The sequence below is a fragment of the Silurus meridionalis genome, chromosome 29, assembly GCF_014805685.1.
Source record: "Silurus meridionalis isolate SWU-2019-XX chromosome 29, ASM1480568v1, whole genome shotgun sequence".
In the NCBI taxonomy this organism is placed as follows: Eukaryota; Metazoa; Chordata; class Actinopteri; order Siluriformes; family Siluridae; genus Silurus; species Silurus meridionalis.
In genome coordinates this window covers 2,916,244-2,933,428 of record NC_060912.1, presented here as the reverse complement: position 1 = coordinate 2,933,428, position 17,185 = coordinate 2,916,244, and the positions used below count along the sequence as shown (strand labels likewise).

The following is a 17,185-nucleotide window of genomic DNA, read 5'->3' as shown; positions in this document are numbered from 1 at the left end:
CAATACAATACAACTGATTTGCGGTAAAACAGAAAGCTGTTGCATGTTGGTCTCATTTGTAGTTGTGATACAGCAAATTAGATCTGTACTAGCGAAAGACAACTAAAACACCAAAGAAACGAGGACGAAAACAGCCCAAAGTGCTGCGGGGGTGTTTCAATGTAAGCGTTACAGGGATATCGGAAAATTATTCAATCAAGACATGTCATATTATGCATTTTAATTCTATAGGTGACTGTGGCAAGGAAAAACTTCCTGGGACTTCATGAGAAAGGAATCTATATATATATGCATATAGGAACCAGACTCTAGTGGATTCTAGTGACTCCGGATATTCAATCCTAACAGTTTGGTTGTTGTGGAGGTTATTAAATGTTCATCGAAGGACAGACTTGTGTGTAGTCCTTCGATATTGTAGCATATTAATTAGTCCAACTCTATATTTATGGTTCCTAAGTTTTATCTGCAGTAACCTAATGTTCCTCCTCATCAACAGTGAGAAGTTTCCTATTTATGAGAACTTCTATCCAGAAGAAGGGCATCAGGATTGAGCTTTATTTGAACCTGCAAATAGTTAATGTTGTGGAATGGTTCCTGTTCTCGCAATTGTTCCCTCAAGAGATCTTTTTTTTTTTTTGAGGCAACAAATAAAAAACAAAAAAACAAAAGTAAAGACCTCTTCCATAAATCTTAAAATAAATCTCTGAAAATTTTGGGTTAATGATATGTGGCAGGCCATCAGGGTCAGCAATAGGCACCCCCCCCCATGAATTTAAAAAAAAAGATTCCCAATAATCCGTTCTCAGCATTCTCCGCTGCTTCTAGGAATGTTTGTTTAGGTTGGAGTTTTTTTCCAATCCGATTTCACCCATCACGTGTTTCCCGGGGTTAATGGAATCTGCCGTGAGGCCTTTACAATCAACAGTGCGTTCGCCTGTTGCGTAAAGTACACACTTCTCAAACCAATCAGATTTAAGCGACCGCGAGGCCATCCAGCAGGCGTACAATAACGTCGGCATTTTTACGCGCTTTAATTGGATGGTCATAGAGCGCACTAGTCAGAGCTCGCAAATCGCATTTTTAGCAAAGTGCACACTCTCGAAACGCATTCGTGTGGATTTAATGGCCGTTTTTTCATTTCACACTGACTGACAGAGGAGAACATTTGATTTGGTTGCACATACACTTTTACATACAGACATTCACAAGATAAAACTTCATTTTATAAGGTTAATATTGATGCCTGTGCTTAGAGATGCTGTATGCGGGCGATGCAGTTGTGGCTACAGTGAAAGGAATCATGTTGAATTGTGTTCATTGGATTTCTTGCTTTAGTAATAAAATTCATTCTCACTGTATGTGACACGTCGCTGATATACTGCGTTTCTCTACAATATTATATATAGGGGTCATGATGGTATTATGAGGTGACAATTACTACAATTATTCAAAATCGTAGTTTAAACGGAGTTGATTCTAGTGTGTGTCCATCAAAGCTGCTTTTATCACTATCGATGTTGCACATCACTCACCCGCACACTGATTCTTCTCAGACCTTTTTATTTATTTCATAAATAAACACAGAACAAGCGTGATACAGCGATAAATATCTGTTTAACACACTAAGATTCTGTATTACAAAAAATACAGCGGAATTGATAAATGCACTTGATTCATGTTGCGAGGGTGTTGGGGGGGGCAGAGGTTTGAATACAGTCCCTGATTTTGTATTTATCTGAAAACACGTGCACTGGGTATCTGCTGTGCTGTAGCCGTATGTGCAGTCTCAAAAAAAAAAAAAAAAAAAAAAAAAGCCTTCGCCAAGAACCACGTCGCGGCATCCCCTCGTCGGAGTTGTAGAGTTCCTCGGTTGCATAATTGTGTTGGAAATGTCAAAAAATGAAATATTGTGATTATTATTTTTTTTTTACGTGGTGTACGATCATGCCACAGGCTAGTGTCATGTCCTGTCATAGGCAGCAAGAGGTACAAGGCAGGCTGACATCATTACGCAAGACCGGGAATGTTGCATTTTCTCTTCCGAACTCGAGGATGCTTCTGCTTTCCAGTTATTGCTAGATCGAACGAACGCAAAGGGACCATTCCTACATCGGACTGATCTGGACAAAAATATCAGCAAGGAATGTGTTATTTTTTGTTTTTTTCTCCATTTGTATGTGCCATTTCATACAACATGCGAGTGTCAAAACCGGCGTAACAAACTGGTATAGAAGTTCGTAGGCCAAAAGATCTCAGCCGTCGCTATTTCTATGAGCCTGGATAGATAAGTGTAGAAGTTGAAGTGTATGTATATATATATGTGGTGGTGGGTTTTTTTTTTTCGAGCCCTTATCAGCGGTTCAACTTAGACATTGTGGGTCTAAGCAGCAGCAACAACGTTGGAAACAGGATGTCGAAGGAGAACATCACGTGGCGATGGGTTTCATAAACGACAAACATTTTCAAACACCTGTCTAAAATAAAAACAACAACAAAAAAAAAAAAAAACACCCAGGTTTTCCATCTTTTCAATTAGTGTGTTTACGTAAACAGAAAGTGTCCTTATTACGCAGCGACACGCCTTGTTACTGTAACAACATCCGAGTTCCTCGTTACTGATCGCTCACCACCTGCCGCACCACAAACATCTCTGGCTGCGTGTGCAGGTCGAATATTTCCCAGACTGTGTAGGTGGAAATCCCAGTTTAAAACCGGTATAAACATGACTTTATAAGGAAAAAAAGGATTGTGTTCTTGTATACTAGTTATATTGCATGAAATACGGTGTTAGCATTCACTACTGCTGGCTAGTCACGTTTCTGGTCAACTGGTAAAACAAAAAAAAAAAACAAATTAGGTCCGTGCCTTTGTGCACGTATATATAAATATAATATACAGAATTGAAACCTACTCATGTCTCTTGCATAAAAATGTTAAAGTTCTGTTTTTCTTTCTTTCTTTCTTAAAAAAAAAAAACGATTTATCTATGATGTCATTCATTTAACGGCTTTCTCCTGGGCGTATGGCTTTCAAGATCATCGGAAGGCGGTAAAAAAAAAAGGAAGGATTTGCCATCGTTCCTGCTAAAAGAAACTGCCATGTCATAGAATTGATGCTCGAAATTGAAGAAAGAAAAGAAGAAATCAATCAAAAACAAACAAAAAATCAAACCAGGGCACTTGAAAGCAAGCGTTTTCCCTGAACTCTCTGGGGATGGAGAAACGGTGCAAGAAGCTCATTCGAGTGTTGTGTCAGGAGCGGAAAATTTCGGGGAAATTTCCAGAAACGTGATTTGGGAAATATCCCAAGTCACTTACCAGGAATTTCTGGGAATTCATTCGAAAAATTGGGAAAACGTATGTAAACAGGATCACATACAAACATTTGTTGGTTTGATGACACGCATTCAAACTAATTTTTTTACCTTCGCTTTAATTGTTAGTATTATCTTGTTGCACAGCACGATAAAGTTTTAAACATAAATGCATGTAAATCTTTATGTAATTCACATAAACGGGTGCCAAGATGAATTTTGTGACGTACGGGGTTTGAGAAACCATCCGTGTTGCGTTATGGAGGAATGTGCAGTGCATGTAGGGGGGCGTGGCCTCAGTGGCCCTGCAGTAAGTGTGCATGTGATTGGTGAATGTGGGATCGAAATTCCACTGAAAGTGCATTAAATCTAATCATTTAAATTATCCTGCAAAATATCTTTTTTTTTACTCAACTAAAATTTTTTTCCCTGTTATACACCAACCTGCAGTTTTGTCAAGTCCCAGTATATTCCCCGTGAAAATGTCCAGTCTTAAATTCCCCGACTTTCGCGATAAGGGTTGTCAGTCTTTCAGGGCGGGTTTGGGAAGAAGAGTGAATCAATTTGTGCAGATATTTCACCTATATACAATAATAATAATGAATAAAATGCCTTCGGTTCACGTTAGCGAAGGAAAAGTCGCTGTAGTTTGTATCTTGCGAGTGTAAAGCAAACACTGGTGTATTTGTTGGTAAAAGTAAACTGTTCCTGATGACAGAAAGAGCAGCTGAATGCGTAACCTAGCGCTTGATATAAGATGAAAGTATACACACGTGTAGACAGAATGCAGGATTTCAGCCTCATTTTATCAACTGCTCTAGATACGAGGTGATATCGAAAAGTTTCGTGACTAGTTTTGGTAACAAGAAAGTACTTTCTTTACCTACGTTTACACACAATTACCTTCAAAATAGTCCCCTTGCACGGCAATAAGGCGCTCCCGGCTTTCCTGCCACTTCCGGAACGTGTCCTGAAAGTTTCGATCGCGATTCGCGCTGGATCTCCGCAACGGTGTCAAAACGCCGACCTTTGAGCTGGAGGGAGATCGTGTTACTTCCGGCGCATAGCAGATGCACAGGACGATGTCTTTGGGCACACTGGCTTATGAAGGTGCTCCCTGTGACTGTGAGTGCAGCCTTCTGCTGCCCTCTGTTGGCATGTTACAAAACTAGACTCGAACCTTTTGGATACCATGTCGTATATAAACTCACTACATTATTAGGAACCAGTTGCACTCGAACCAAAATTGTGAAAGGGGGAACTAAAAAACACCGGACCACACACGCTCTAGGACCGGTCCAAGGAAACGTCCTAGTTCAACTGTTAGGATGTGCTGCTTTACCATCGGTGTAGCTTATCTACAAAGAATAAACGCGTTGACTTGTAAAACGATCGACTGGCGTCGGCTTTATCGCTCAGGGTTCAGTTTAAAGTGCCACTTGATCTCAGCAATAAATAACTCCTGCCTTTTGAATATTTGCCCATGAACTGATTGTTACTTTGAATAATAATAATAATAATAATAATAATAACAATAATGACGTATCCCACTTAAGCAAAAATTGCGATATTTTTCTTTTCGTACATTATAATTCACCTGAAATATTAACAGTGACAGCCTAACGCACATATTGCACACAAAGAATGTCATTGGAATGGAAAGTCAGAATTAAAAGGCACACACACACACACACACACACACACACACACACACACAAAGATCGGCTTCACGGCAGCCCAATAACGGTGGTAAAAAAAAAGAAAAGATGGCCGACCATCTTGTTCAAGCAACAACATGAAGGCTTGAATGTCGGGGGGTGTTTAAAAAAAAAAATCCCTGTTTGGATTCATCGCGCTGCACTTGGCGGATCTTGGCAGGACACTTAAATAACCTGCTGGGAAATTTGCCTTCCTTTCCATCTGTTCCTTGCAGAAGTGAAGAACTGCAAATGTGATCCTGGGTTTGGTGTGAAAGCAACCAAACCAGGTGGTGTGTATTCTGTAATAATAATAATAATAATAATAATAATAATAATAATAATAATAATCATAATAAACATTACGACTTGGAAAAAAGTACCCAAAGCAAATGAAAAAAGTGTTATTAAAAGCATGTGACAATATTTAGCATTTACACCAGGAGCCGTCTCTTCATTGCACAATACTCTGTAGTGTTCTCTCTAAATCCAGTGCTGGATATTGGTTCTAGATGGGTATAAAATTTCTAATTTAAATCCGTACTCTATAAAAAAATAATCATTTTGAAACGAAAAAAAAAAAAAAAGTCCTAAAAGAAACTATTAGGCTCTTTTTCGTCTCGCAGTACAGAATACTGGCCTCCTGTCCCACTTTCGGAGTTAACGGACTCCCAGAACCCGAGCAAACGTCTTCTCGGGGGAACCAGACCGGGCGTTTCCCTGGCCTCGGATGCCTTTCATCTCAAGCCTGTCGGGACTGCGCCTCTAGAGAAAGGGTTGTGTCGGTGCACTTTGGGACGTGGTTTAGACGATGTTGATCGTCCCGGAGGCCGACGTCCGCTTGCTGCAGTACGTGGAGCTTAGGTGGTTGGAAGCGTTTCCGTTCATGTGCGACGTCTTCATCTCCATCTGGCACGCGGCGATGGCGGCGTTCAGCTCCACCTGCGCCCGGTGCACGACGTAAAACATCAGCCCTATGCTGATAAAAATCTATGGAGGATGAAGAGCAGAGAGAGCATTGCATTAAGTCCAGCATTCTTCCTTCTAAGACAATAGTTGCGTCCTGTACAATCAAAAAATACCCCAAGCATCGAATTCTTACTTGGTGTGAAGTTCAACTCATTCTTTTGAATCCATAATGCTGGAAGATTCCGAACCCTGAAATTCCCTCACCTGTAAGCTGAACACAAAGTATCCGCTGATGCTCTGCTCAGCTATAACGTCCTCGATGGTGCGCAGCGTGGTGCCCAGGTAGGAGTTGAGGAGCTGGGTGGGCAGCAGGCCCACTGATGAAGCCACCAGGTAGTCTGGCAAGGACACGTCAGTGATCTAAATGCAAAAAAAAAAAATTATAATAAACTGAATAGACCATTAAAAATTAAATAAAATAAAAAGTCTGGACAAAAAATAAAAAACAAGCAAATTTTTATATTATAATTATATATAAAATATATATAAAATCGATTATAATTGATGATGAAGTTTGTTGTCGATTAGCTGGACTGTTCAAGTTGCAGGTCAGCGTGACAGCCGCTTGCGAAACGGCTGAAAATACCGGTCAAACGGTAGCAGAATTTATTATTATAATTTTTTTTAAGTCCCAATTCACCCAAGGCACCAAAGAAGACAGTAACAAACAAACGCTAAATCTGAAAATAACAGCAGCAATAAACGATAAAAAAAACTCTGTTGTGGTTCGTACACCAATGCATAGTTTTCCCTTTTTTTCTTAATCAAGCCTGTTAGCTTGCTGCGTTTCTCCATTTCATTCTCTTTATACAGCGTTTGTCTACTGCAACGGTAAATTAGCCGTTTTCAGACGTGATTTCCTGCAACTTCGCTTCGTTCGAATGCTTGTTTTCAGTGTTTGTATATTTAAATTATGCAGATATCATTTAATTACTATGCACAATTAAATGAACTATATATTCTAAAAACATCACAACTGAATGTCATTTTTTAAGAAACAAAAATTGTCAAAACTGTTACATTTTAGTGATTATTTTTTGATGGTTGAGTGAAAACAATACAAACATTGATTTACACAAATTGCTTCAATTGAATTTGTTCAAAGGGAGAAATCATAAAATGTCAAAATTATTGCTTTTGCATAGAAATAAATGTATTATATTTTATTAGAATATATGAATAAGTATATATGGTGGCGGGGTGACGTTATGTCACCACCCTGACCTCACGCTACTCATAATTATGATGTCATTGTTCCAATGACAGTCCAAGGTCTTACTCCTCTTCTACCACAGTATCCAGCCAACGACTAGAGATGAACAACAGAATAACAAAAATGAAAAGAAAATCAGTTTGGATTAAGTAATTTCTGCTACCTTTTCCTTTATTCTTTGTTAATTCCAAGTTTTTAATTACTGAAGGCAGGATATTAAGTTTAAGTTAAAAAGGAATATGGAGGGAGGCGGGGTAATGAAGCAGTAGCAAATAAATAAATAAATAAATAAAAAAATCAGTGGTGAAAACCAGAAAAAAAAAAAAACAATAACGCTATAAAACAGCAGTCGACTCTTTATTTGCGTCGTAGAACAGTTTAACAAATTTTAACCACGCGCATATAATGCAATAACGTAGATATATTACATTTTACATAATCGCATTGTTCGTCTTATTATGCATATAAAATGAAGTGGGAGCTCGATTTATTGATGCGTGGAAAAAAACTGCGATTGAAACAAGTGGAAAATTGGCATAGGTGGAAGTGTTTTATTTAAAAAAAAAAAAAAAAAAAAACACCAAACAAACAAAAAAAACCACCACCACCACACTTCGGAGACAGTGAAAGTCGATGAAATGAAAATAGAAGGGATTTCCAACCACCAGGCAACACAGTTTTTATTCTATGTTCCATTTTGTAGAGACAAGTCGCAAACACTGTAAAAAGCTAGCTCTGTGTTTGTATTAGCACACCTCTCAGAGAGATATATATAAAAACCCTTTATATTTACACATGTATTGGTTTACACTGGTCTGTGCTGTGCTTTTTAAAAAGCTTTGTGCTTAGAGAAAGCACCAAATATTTTAGTTTTATCAGAACAAACCCAGTCAGCGTGAAAAGTCGAGAAGCCCCATACCGACGTTCGGTTTTAAAAATTTTTTTTTTATGTCTGCCAGTACAATGTACACCGTGTCGGGTTACCTGCATAATGCAGAGTATGGCTTTTCAGAGGGGGTTTGCACGACATGCTGAAAGGTAGACGGCAACAAAACGTAAGGAGCAGGCGCAACACAACACTTCAGGTAGAACTCGGCGTGTACGTGTCGCCGCACACAAGGTTGTGGATGCCTATGAAAAATACGGAGAAGTAATACTAGACCAGCCCCGTTACATCCTGTCAAGGGTTTTCAAGGTCGATCGGCTCCGTGTTCTATAAACTGTTTTCTACGTGCCCATGTCGAATTCCAGCCATGACTCGGTGGCGTGGATCTCCAGTTCTTGGAAACAAAAAAGGGTCACGTTCGGCTTCCTTTCAACACTGTACAATTGGCCTGGAATGTCTGCTACGAGTAGCTACATAGTAGTAAAGTAGTAACATCCAGATTTTTCAAAGAAATAACAAATATCAGTGGTTCTTGAAGAAATGGGATCCATGAAGCATAAGCAGAAAGTTAGTGTGTGTATTTTTATATAATACTTAAACTGTAGTAAATGTACAAGTTCAGGGATACAAAAAAAACTATAGGCAGAATATTATTAAACATTTAAATATTAAGATTTATTTCTGGCAGGGAAGGGGTTTGGTGGGGGATATGGGGAAAATAGATGGTTAAGGCTCTGGGTTTAAGCCCCAGTAGCACCAAGCTGCCAGGGGGTGCTGCATCATGGCTAAACCTGCCGATTAACGATTAATCAATCGATAGTTTTTAAAATGGTTCTATAATCTATAATAGAACTGAATTTTATTTAAAAAAAGAAAGAAAAAAATTAAGCAAATATGAATATATTACTCAATATGATTCATAAAAAATAGAATATAGCGCTTTTCTTGCAGCCTCGTGTGTAAAAACAAACAGCATGTGGCATCAGTGATTGTCCTCTAGAGGCTGCTCTCGTAACACAACCCGGAAAAACTACCGGAATGATTTTGCAGATATCCGATAGCAACCAATGAATCGGTTGACCTCTAGTTCTGACCCCAGATGGTTAGCAATGTAAAAAAAATAAAAATAGTTTCACTGCGTTGTATTGCGCTTTTTTGACAAGTAATAGCCTGTGCTCTTAATTGTTGTGGGAAAAAAATATACGAATCTGTGGTTTACATATTTGGTATTTCTTTTGAACCTGCTCACACATCCCTAGCCCAGTGCCTTCTAGGTAAGCAAAGTCTACAGTCATGGTGATACAACCCTTTAACACTAAGAGGGGTCATCTAACAAAAGCCACTTGTAGTAATAAAGTATTGAAACGAGCCTGAAGGAGGTGACGGCAGGAAGATATCGTTTCACCCAGGACACGTTTACAGCCAAAGTCCTGGCTGAATATAAAACCTCCACGTATAAACCTTTTAAGTAGGTCAAGAATCAGTCACAAAATCTAATTAGAGCATAGCTGAAAGAAAAAAGATCCTTGAAGAAAAGACATTGAAGAAAGAAAAGAAACTTACGTGAAATGCAGAACAGTCTCATGGATCATTAGATTTCTTTTAAAAGAACATTCAAAAGAAAATTCAAATGCTCCCAGCTTGTAACTTCATAAGAGAAACCAGGCCTTTATACTGCATTGACCACAGCAGGTTAAAACTGTCCAGAAAACTTTTTATATACACTACGGAGCATAAATATTGGGATATCAGTTTTCCAACCATGGGTGTTCTTCCCCAAACTTTTACCTCAAAGTTAGGGGCACACAATTGTATAAGATTCGGATGCAGTACAATTAGGAGAACTAGGAAACCCAAAACTGTTCCAGCATGACAATACTCCAGTGCACAATGAAGCTCCATGGTCTGCATTTCAGACCTCCACACCTCACCTGCATCAGAATTTCCACAAACGTGAAGGGAAAATTTCATGCTAATGCACCCGAAGGCATCTTTTACAATCATGGCTGAAAAAAAGGCAGGTGTCCCAATACTGTCGTCCTCATTCGTTACTCTCAAGACTAAGAGCTTTTACAGTTTTTCTTGAAGGTGGAGAGCAGTAATATTTTTTACGAGAAATAACTTGAGATTCAAAGAGTATTGCATACACAATTTTTAATCTTGTAATAACTAATCTTGTAAATAACATCAGATCCTGATTAAAGCCTCCCTTCGGTTCACCACAATTCCCTTAATACTTCTAGAATATGCTACATACAGCGCACGCCCTGCAAATTCTATAACTCTATTCAATAAAAACACACGTGTTCATCGGTTTGTTTACTTTAAACCCGAAACACCAGCTTAACCTATTTTTGACCTCTTGACAAATCTGGCAATTAGCCAGCATTGCTAACAAGGCTTGTTTTTTTTTTGGATTAGCACAAAACATACAGATATGATAGAAAGCATATTTTCTGCCTCACTTCCAAAGCGTGTGGAACAATGGTGAAAAAAAACGGTGAGGCGAAAGTATGACATTCATTAAGCAGACTGTCTAGATCAATTTGGGGCAAAGCCAAGAAAGAAAGAAAAAACGAGAAACGTGGTTTTCACATACAAATGAATGAATTGCGATTTCCGCTGGGGGATTTTTGGCTTGTTTTCTGTCTGACCCCTCCCAAAAAAAATTCTTAGTCATTCCCGATAAGGATGTCTGCCAAATGCCCTAAACATAATGGAAATGTAAAAAATTAAAAATTAAAAAATAAACCCTTCATGGCACCCTGTTGTCTTAGAGATACACCACATTAAGTCAACAGGTATGTGTTTGTGTGTGAAGATCCTTCATGGTTACGAAATGGCAAAAATGTTTTACACATTTTACTAAGCTAATGTTAAGTTTGTTCAGATTTGGGTGACAAGTCCCAAATGCAGTTCGATTGGTCAAGCGATTAAACACACCGGCTAAACATAAGTATTTAAAAAAAGAAATACTGTAATTTCCGGGTACTGTAAATGCACCCAAATATAAGCCGCACCCACTGAATTTGACAAAGATGTTTATTTTGAACATAAGCCGCAGGTTCCTACATTGAAACTAATGAACTTTACACAGGCTTTAATGAAAGACAGTGTCTGTAACACGGCTTGTATCTGAACAGTAGCCTACCAAGAAAGTCATTGTTCACTGTCTTCCTCCTTTCTTTTACAACTATTTCTCTCTGGAGTTTATCTTCTGGCATCGTCGTGCGTTTAAAAATCACCATCGGTGAAGCTTTTCTCCCGATGCCGTGCAGCTCAGAACACAGGTGAAGTGTGTGTTTTCATGCCCGGTTGTTTTCAGCATGACGAATAATTCACATTTCCTGTTGACAGTCGGAATGACCGGCAGGTCAAACGTCAGAGGAACATCATCCATATTTATGATGTGGTGCGGCCCGATTCAGTGGGAATGCATCTGATTTAATATAAAGAGTTTCATTGGTCTAATGTTATGGGGCTCAGTTTTTGGCTTGAAGTTTGTGAAACCGGGAAAAACCCAGGAAAAATTTATAAATTAGCCGCTTTACCTCAAGCGCTTACTTGAATTTACCACAAAGAAAACTGAAAAGAAGAAAAAAAAGCAGCTTTTTTAGGCTTCTCCCTCATCGTAGCACCATAACCGATAGCAACCTTGCCATTATTTCCCTCAGAAACCGTTTGAAAACATCAGTTCATATGCAGAAGTAAAACAAAACCACAAGCAAAAAAAATTAAATAAAAAAATGTAACATTTGAAGTAACTGCTCTCAACACCTGTACTTGTAGGTCTGAACATTTTTAAACCCAGCCACAATGCTCCATATGTGCCTCAAATACACTTCCTGCCAAGTCCAGCTTACTAAACACTTCAGAAGGATTGAGGTGCAGCGACTGGGCAGGCCGTTCCGTGATAAATAAAACTCCAGCCAAATGTTTGCTCTCTAAATAACGCTTACAGAGCTTAGACTTGTTGTATGGTGAAGTCGGTTTCAATAAACCGCAGTCCAGATGGAATCGCATGGTGTTGATGTACGGTAGGTTTGCCATGTTGGTACCTTTCACCCAGAATAAGTTTCCAACCTTCCCTGCTCCAAAACAAGCCCAAACTATTAGGCTTCCACCTCCATGTTTGACTGTGGGGGTGAGGCAGTCTGCTAACATCATCTCTCATGTCTCCATCTAACACAAGTTCTTCTGTTAGAGCTAGAAATGTCCCATCACTGCACTTTTTTCGACCTTGCTAAGCCTAACCGGTGCTTCTAGTGTCTCCTGTGTCAGTTAATCAAAAATTTATAAATGCAGGCTATACTTCACTCTGGAGGCTACAATTACTAAGACCAACAGCTCATCGCCTTCATCCTACATCCAGAACGATCATGTCTAGCTTAATGAGATCGCTACTGGATTTCATCACCTGACTACCCCTTAAAGACCAGCCGCTAAACTTTAATTAAACAGATCAGTTGACTGACGCCCTGTGAAATATTCTGAGATCATTTAAGAATGATTGTAAAAGTGCACTGATTTCTGCAGACCTGACGGTGTCAGAATTGGGATTTGTCTTCATAATCAACTGATCAGTATCCCAGAGCCGATATTAAAATCTCAGATACAAACAAACTCTCAAATGACAGGATACAATGACTTATGAGATCATAGTACACAAGGAATAAACCACTTTATGGGGTTGGTTTGGAGAGGTAACAACAATCGGCATCAATTAGCTTGGACCGATATTTTCTAATGACTGAAATCTTGGGGGGGAAGGAAATAAGGTCATTGTATTTTTATCCCTTTAAAGTTACAGCCAATGATGTGGACATCTGCAAAAGATCTGTGAATCAAACATTTCGTTCTCTTTCTCCAGACAGAATATATTCCGGTTTCTCACAGAGGAAAAGCGCCAGAGACTCTGGACATTCCTTCCAAAAATTTCCCTCTAGGACGACGTCTCAGAAATCTTTAGTACAGTAAAACCCTGTTGTACGAGCAACTAATATTATGAGCAAACGGAGATACGAGTGACCTTGCTCGCAAAATTTTACCCTATTTCACAAGCAAATTTCGAAGGCACGAGCAAACCCACGCTGCCGGTTCATGTTTTCGGCCGAGGGTCACATCAGTCACTTAGTTGATGACGTATCGCTCGGTCGCTCTCGTTGTTCAGTGCAGCAAAACCATAACTTTTAGTGTAATTTTTATTTCACTAGAAATCTTGAAAAATGTCTCCCAAGAAAATCAGTGATGGTGCTGGGAAAACGAAAGTAAATGGAATTACCATGGAAACCAAGAAGGTTACCAGCGTGTTGTGCGTCTCACACTCGCAATCAACCACTACCACATGAGTAAGTGTTAAATTATGTTTACATTACGGTAATTTGCAGTGTATTTGTTAAAATAGGCTACAAATACTTTTTAAGTGCAAAAATAAGCGATCGAATGAGATCTCGGAACGGATTAAATCACTTTTACATTCATTCTTATGGGGAAAATTTGTTCGAACGTACAAGCAAATGGACCCAAGAGCAATTTTCAAGAACGAATTATGCTCGTACAACAGGGTTTTACTGTATCAGGCCTTTATTATGGAAGAGTAGATCCTGCTGGGGTGGAATTGGATGTAGAATTCACTAAAGCAGTTTGTCATTGGGACAAAACCTATGAATTATATGACCCATTCAACAGAGTTCATAATATCGTTATAACCTGCAACAAGGTGCTTTTCCTAGAAACCGTCCTAGCCCGTTCCCACTGAGAGAATCGAAAAGAAGACAAAAGAAGTAATTCTGGACCAATAAAAAAACACCACATTTGCTTGCTCTGGCGGCGTAACAAATCTTGTGCAAATCTAAGATGAATGTTCCCAAGATGTAAATTCAGGATGGAAAGGTTGCATTTGATGGGAAAATATGTTCATAGTACACACAGTGACCATCGAAAGGATGGAAACGTCTCGTGTTTTTGGGGTTTTTGAGAGACGCGGGCACGTTCCTTCCATTTCTATGAGAAAAAAAATCCTCCTATCTATCTTTGTCTGTCTGTCTATACTCATCTATCTATCTATCTATCTATCTATCTATCTATCTATCTATCTATCTGTCTGAAGATTTCATGCGTGGCTTAAAAACCATACTGGCTGTTCCCAAACTTTTGATAGCGTATACATTTTTTTTATAAATAATATCTTGAGACATTTGTTCAGCATTTATGGAAGGAGTCTCCAGTGTCAATTATATTCTGCCACATAGAGTATTTTTTTTTTATTTATAAAAAAAGAAAGAGGGAGAAAGGAAGAAAAAAAAGAACGAAAAGGCTGAGAATGATCATTGCTGCTACAAGAAATAGATTTAAAAAAGCATACCGTTCATTTTTTTAATAATCTAATGAGCAAAAAATAATAAAAACAGATTGTGTGGTGGTAAAATAACTATAAATTGGGTCTGGATACATTACAGAATCCTGTGTTTTTTTAATGACAAATGATCAGCAGAGGTGGTCGTGTTCGGCTTTTGTTCCAGACGGGTTAAAAATCACAAACTGTTCGTTATTAGATCAAAAACTGTACTTGTTGGCAAATTCGAGGTGGTATAAGAGCAATAAATCTTTTAGGCTGTACAACATCACCAAGGGTAAAATGCAGCATAGGGGTTTGTTGTGTTTGGTTGTTATTCTAGGAGAGATTGAACATCACATGTTGGTCGTTATTATGAAAATCGTTTTTATTGCATGAGCAAACTAGTGTTTGGTCACACACGTTTTAGCAGGTCATGAGTTTAAATCCCAGCAGAACACGTGATTCATATACTGGATTCTTTTATTTACTAGGTGTAGTATTATGTTCTTTACGGTAATGTTATGAGGCATATAGTAGGGTTGGGAACCTATACTGGGTGTGTTACGGTAATTGTTGGGAGAAGAATAAAAGTTCTGGTAAGAAGTCTTAAGGTTAGATGTTGCACCTATTAAAACGACAGAACACTATGGAAGTGAGATCTAAATGATTACTCACCGAAAACACGGCGTTCTGAAGGCCGAAAGGGATGGGTGTAAGTCGGGCCAGAGCCACCACCTTCAGCCCGCTGCCTCCCTCGACCACGCGGATGACCGCACTGAGCTGCTCGTTGTTCCCTACGCGGTTCATCACCCACCCGGAGAGCAGCCTCCGGCACGCCACGTGCGCCACCGAGGTGCCGATCAGCACGCCCACCATCACCAGGCCCACCCCGGGAACGAGGCCGTACAGGTAACCCGCGGCCACGTTGAGCACCATGTAACCCCAGCCGCACGGGAACGACACCGTGATGAGGCCCACGATGAACAGCATCGCGCCCATGAGGCCGTCCAGACTCTCCAGCCAGAGCAGCGCGTCCTTCAGGTGCCGGCGCACGAGCGCGACAGAGAAGAAGCAGGCGGCGGTCAGGACGCACGCCAGCAGCGCGCTCTTGACGCAGCAGGTCGCGACGCAGCACGGACTACGCGGGTCCGCTGGGGAGAAGGGAGCCGCGGGCTCGCCGGCGCCCGGCGTCAGCACGTCCATCCTGCACACGCCGCCTCGCTCCTCGAACGCGCTACACATCAGCAGGTCCATCTTCTCGCAGTCCGACGAGTCCGGCGGCCGCTGCAGCCACCGGCTCAGCTGGATGTGTCCTCTCCCCGCAGCGTGCTTCACCGATTTCAGCAGAAGCTGCAGCGCTGCCGACGCAAAACTCCACATGATCGGAGGAAAATAAAGTGCACCGCTACTGATAATAATAACGGCGTCGTGAACCAGCGCACGACTCGCTCCTGATCAGCAGCTCGTAGCGAGAAATTTTCTTACGTGTCCCGCCTTCATTCCCGGTCCAAAGACTCGGGCTGCGGTTCAGTCACCAACGCGGTAACGCACACGTTAACGTGACGCCCACCGAGCGCGTCTTCTGCCTCCACCATGTCCCTAAAATAAAAAACAGAGAGAAAATGCACAGTTCGATCCTCGGACCTAAACAGACTTTAATCCATCAGGGGGCGTTTTTTAAAGGTAACAAATCAATCCCTCAACTTTCACGCCCCAAAAAAAGAAAAAAAAACAAAGAAAAAAAAAAACAAATCAGTGTGCCGCAGGGCTGGTGTTCGGGTCCAAAGTCCTGCTGCTGTGATCCATCATTCCGCTCGGGTTCCGCCGCGGCGCCGTCGGTGCGCCACGCAGTCAATAAAAACACACGAAGGAAATACGTGCTGGTTATAAAATACATCCACGAGTCCGACACGCAACAGAGACGCAATAAAACACCGCTGAGGCTCCTGCTAGCGTACCACTGTTTGTTTCCCAGAATGCCACGCACCGCAAACACGTGGTTCAACAGCGCCGTCTACAATCACGTGTCAACTGTTAGTATCGCGAGAGTAGTTCTGGCGAAACACACACACACACACACACACACACACACAATCTATGTCTATCTAAATAGACAAATCTGTCTGTCCTCCTATCTATCTATCTATCTATCTATCTATCTATCTATCTATCTATCTATCTATCTATCTATCTATCTATCTATCTATCTATCTATCTATCTGTCTGTCTGTCTGTCTGTCTGTCTGTCTGTCTGTCTGTCTGTCAATACTCATCTATCTATCTATCTATCTATCTATCTATCTATCTATCTATCTATCTATCTATCTATCTATCTATCTGTCTATCTATCTGTCTCTGTGTCTGTCTGTCTGTCTATACTCATCTATCTATCTATCTATCTATCTATCTATCTATCTATCTATCTATCTGTCTGTCTGTCTATCTGTCTGTCTGTCTGTCTGTCAATACTCATCTATCTATCTATCTATCTATCTATCTATCTATCTATCTATCTATCTATCTATCTATCTATCTATCTATCTATCTGTCTCTGTGTCTGTCTGTCTGTCTATACTCATCTATCTATCTATCTATCTATCTATCTATCTATCTATCTATCTATCTATCTATCTATCTATCTATCTATCTATCTATCTATCTATCTGTCTATTTGTCTGTCTCTCTGTCAATACTCATCTATCTATCTATCTATCTATCTATCTATCTATCTATCTATCTATCTATCTATCTATCTATCTATCTATCTATC

General features: G+C 40.1%; 1 protein-coding gene across 1 annotated transcript; it reads right to left on the bottom strand.

Annotated features, from left to right (window-relative positions):
- Positions 1 to 5,398: 5,398 nt before the first annotated feature.
- tmem64 (transmembrane protein 64) lies at positions 5,399 to 16,461 on the bottom strand. The gene is made up of 3 exons (XM_046844303.1): positions 15,091 to 16,461; positions 6,184 to 6,339; positions 5,399 to 6,000 (listed from the first exon to the last, which is right to left on the bottom strand). The coding sequence occupies exons 1-3, from the start codon at positions 15,793 to 15,795 to the stop codon at positions 5,815 to 5,817; spliced, it is 1,047 nt and encodes a 348-aa protein (XP_046700259.1). The 5' UTR covers positions 15,796 to 16,461; the 3' UTR covers positions 5,399 to 5,814.
- Between the last annotated feature and the right edge of the window lie 724 nt (positions 16,462 to 17,185).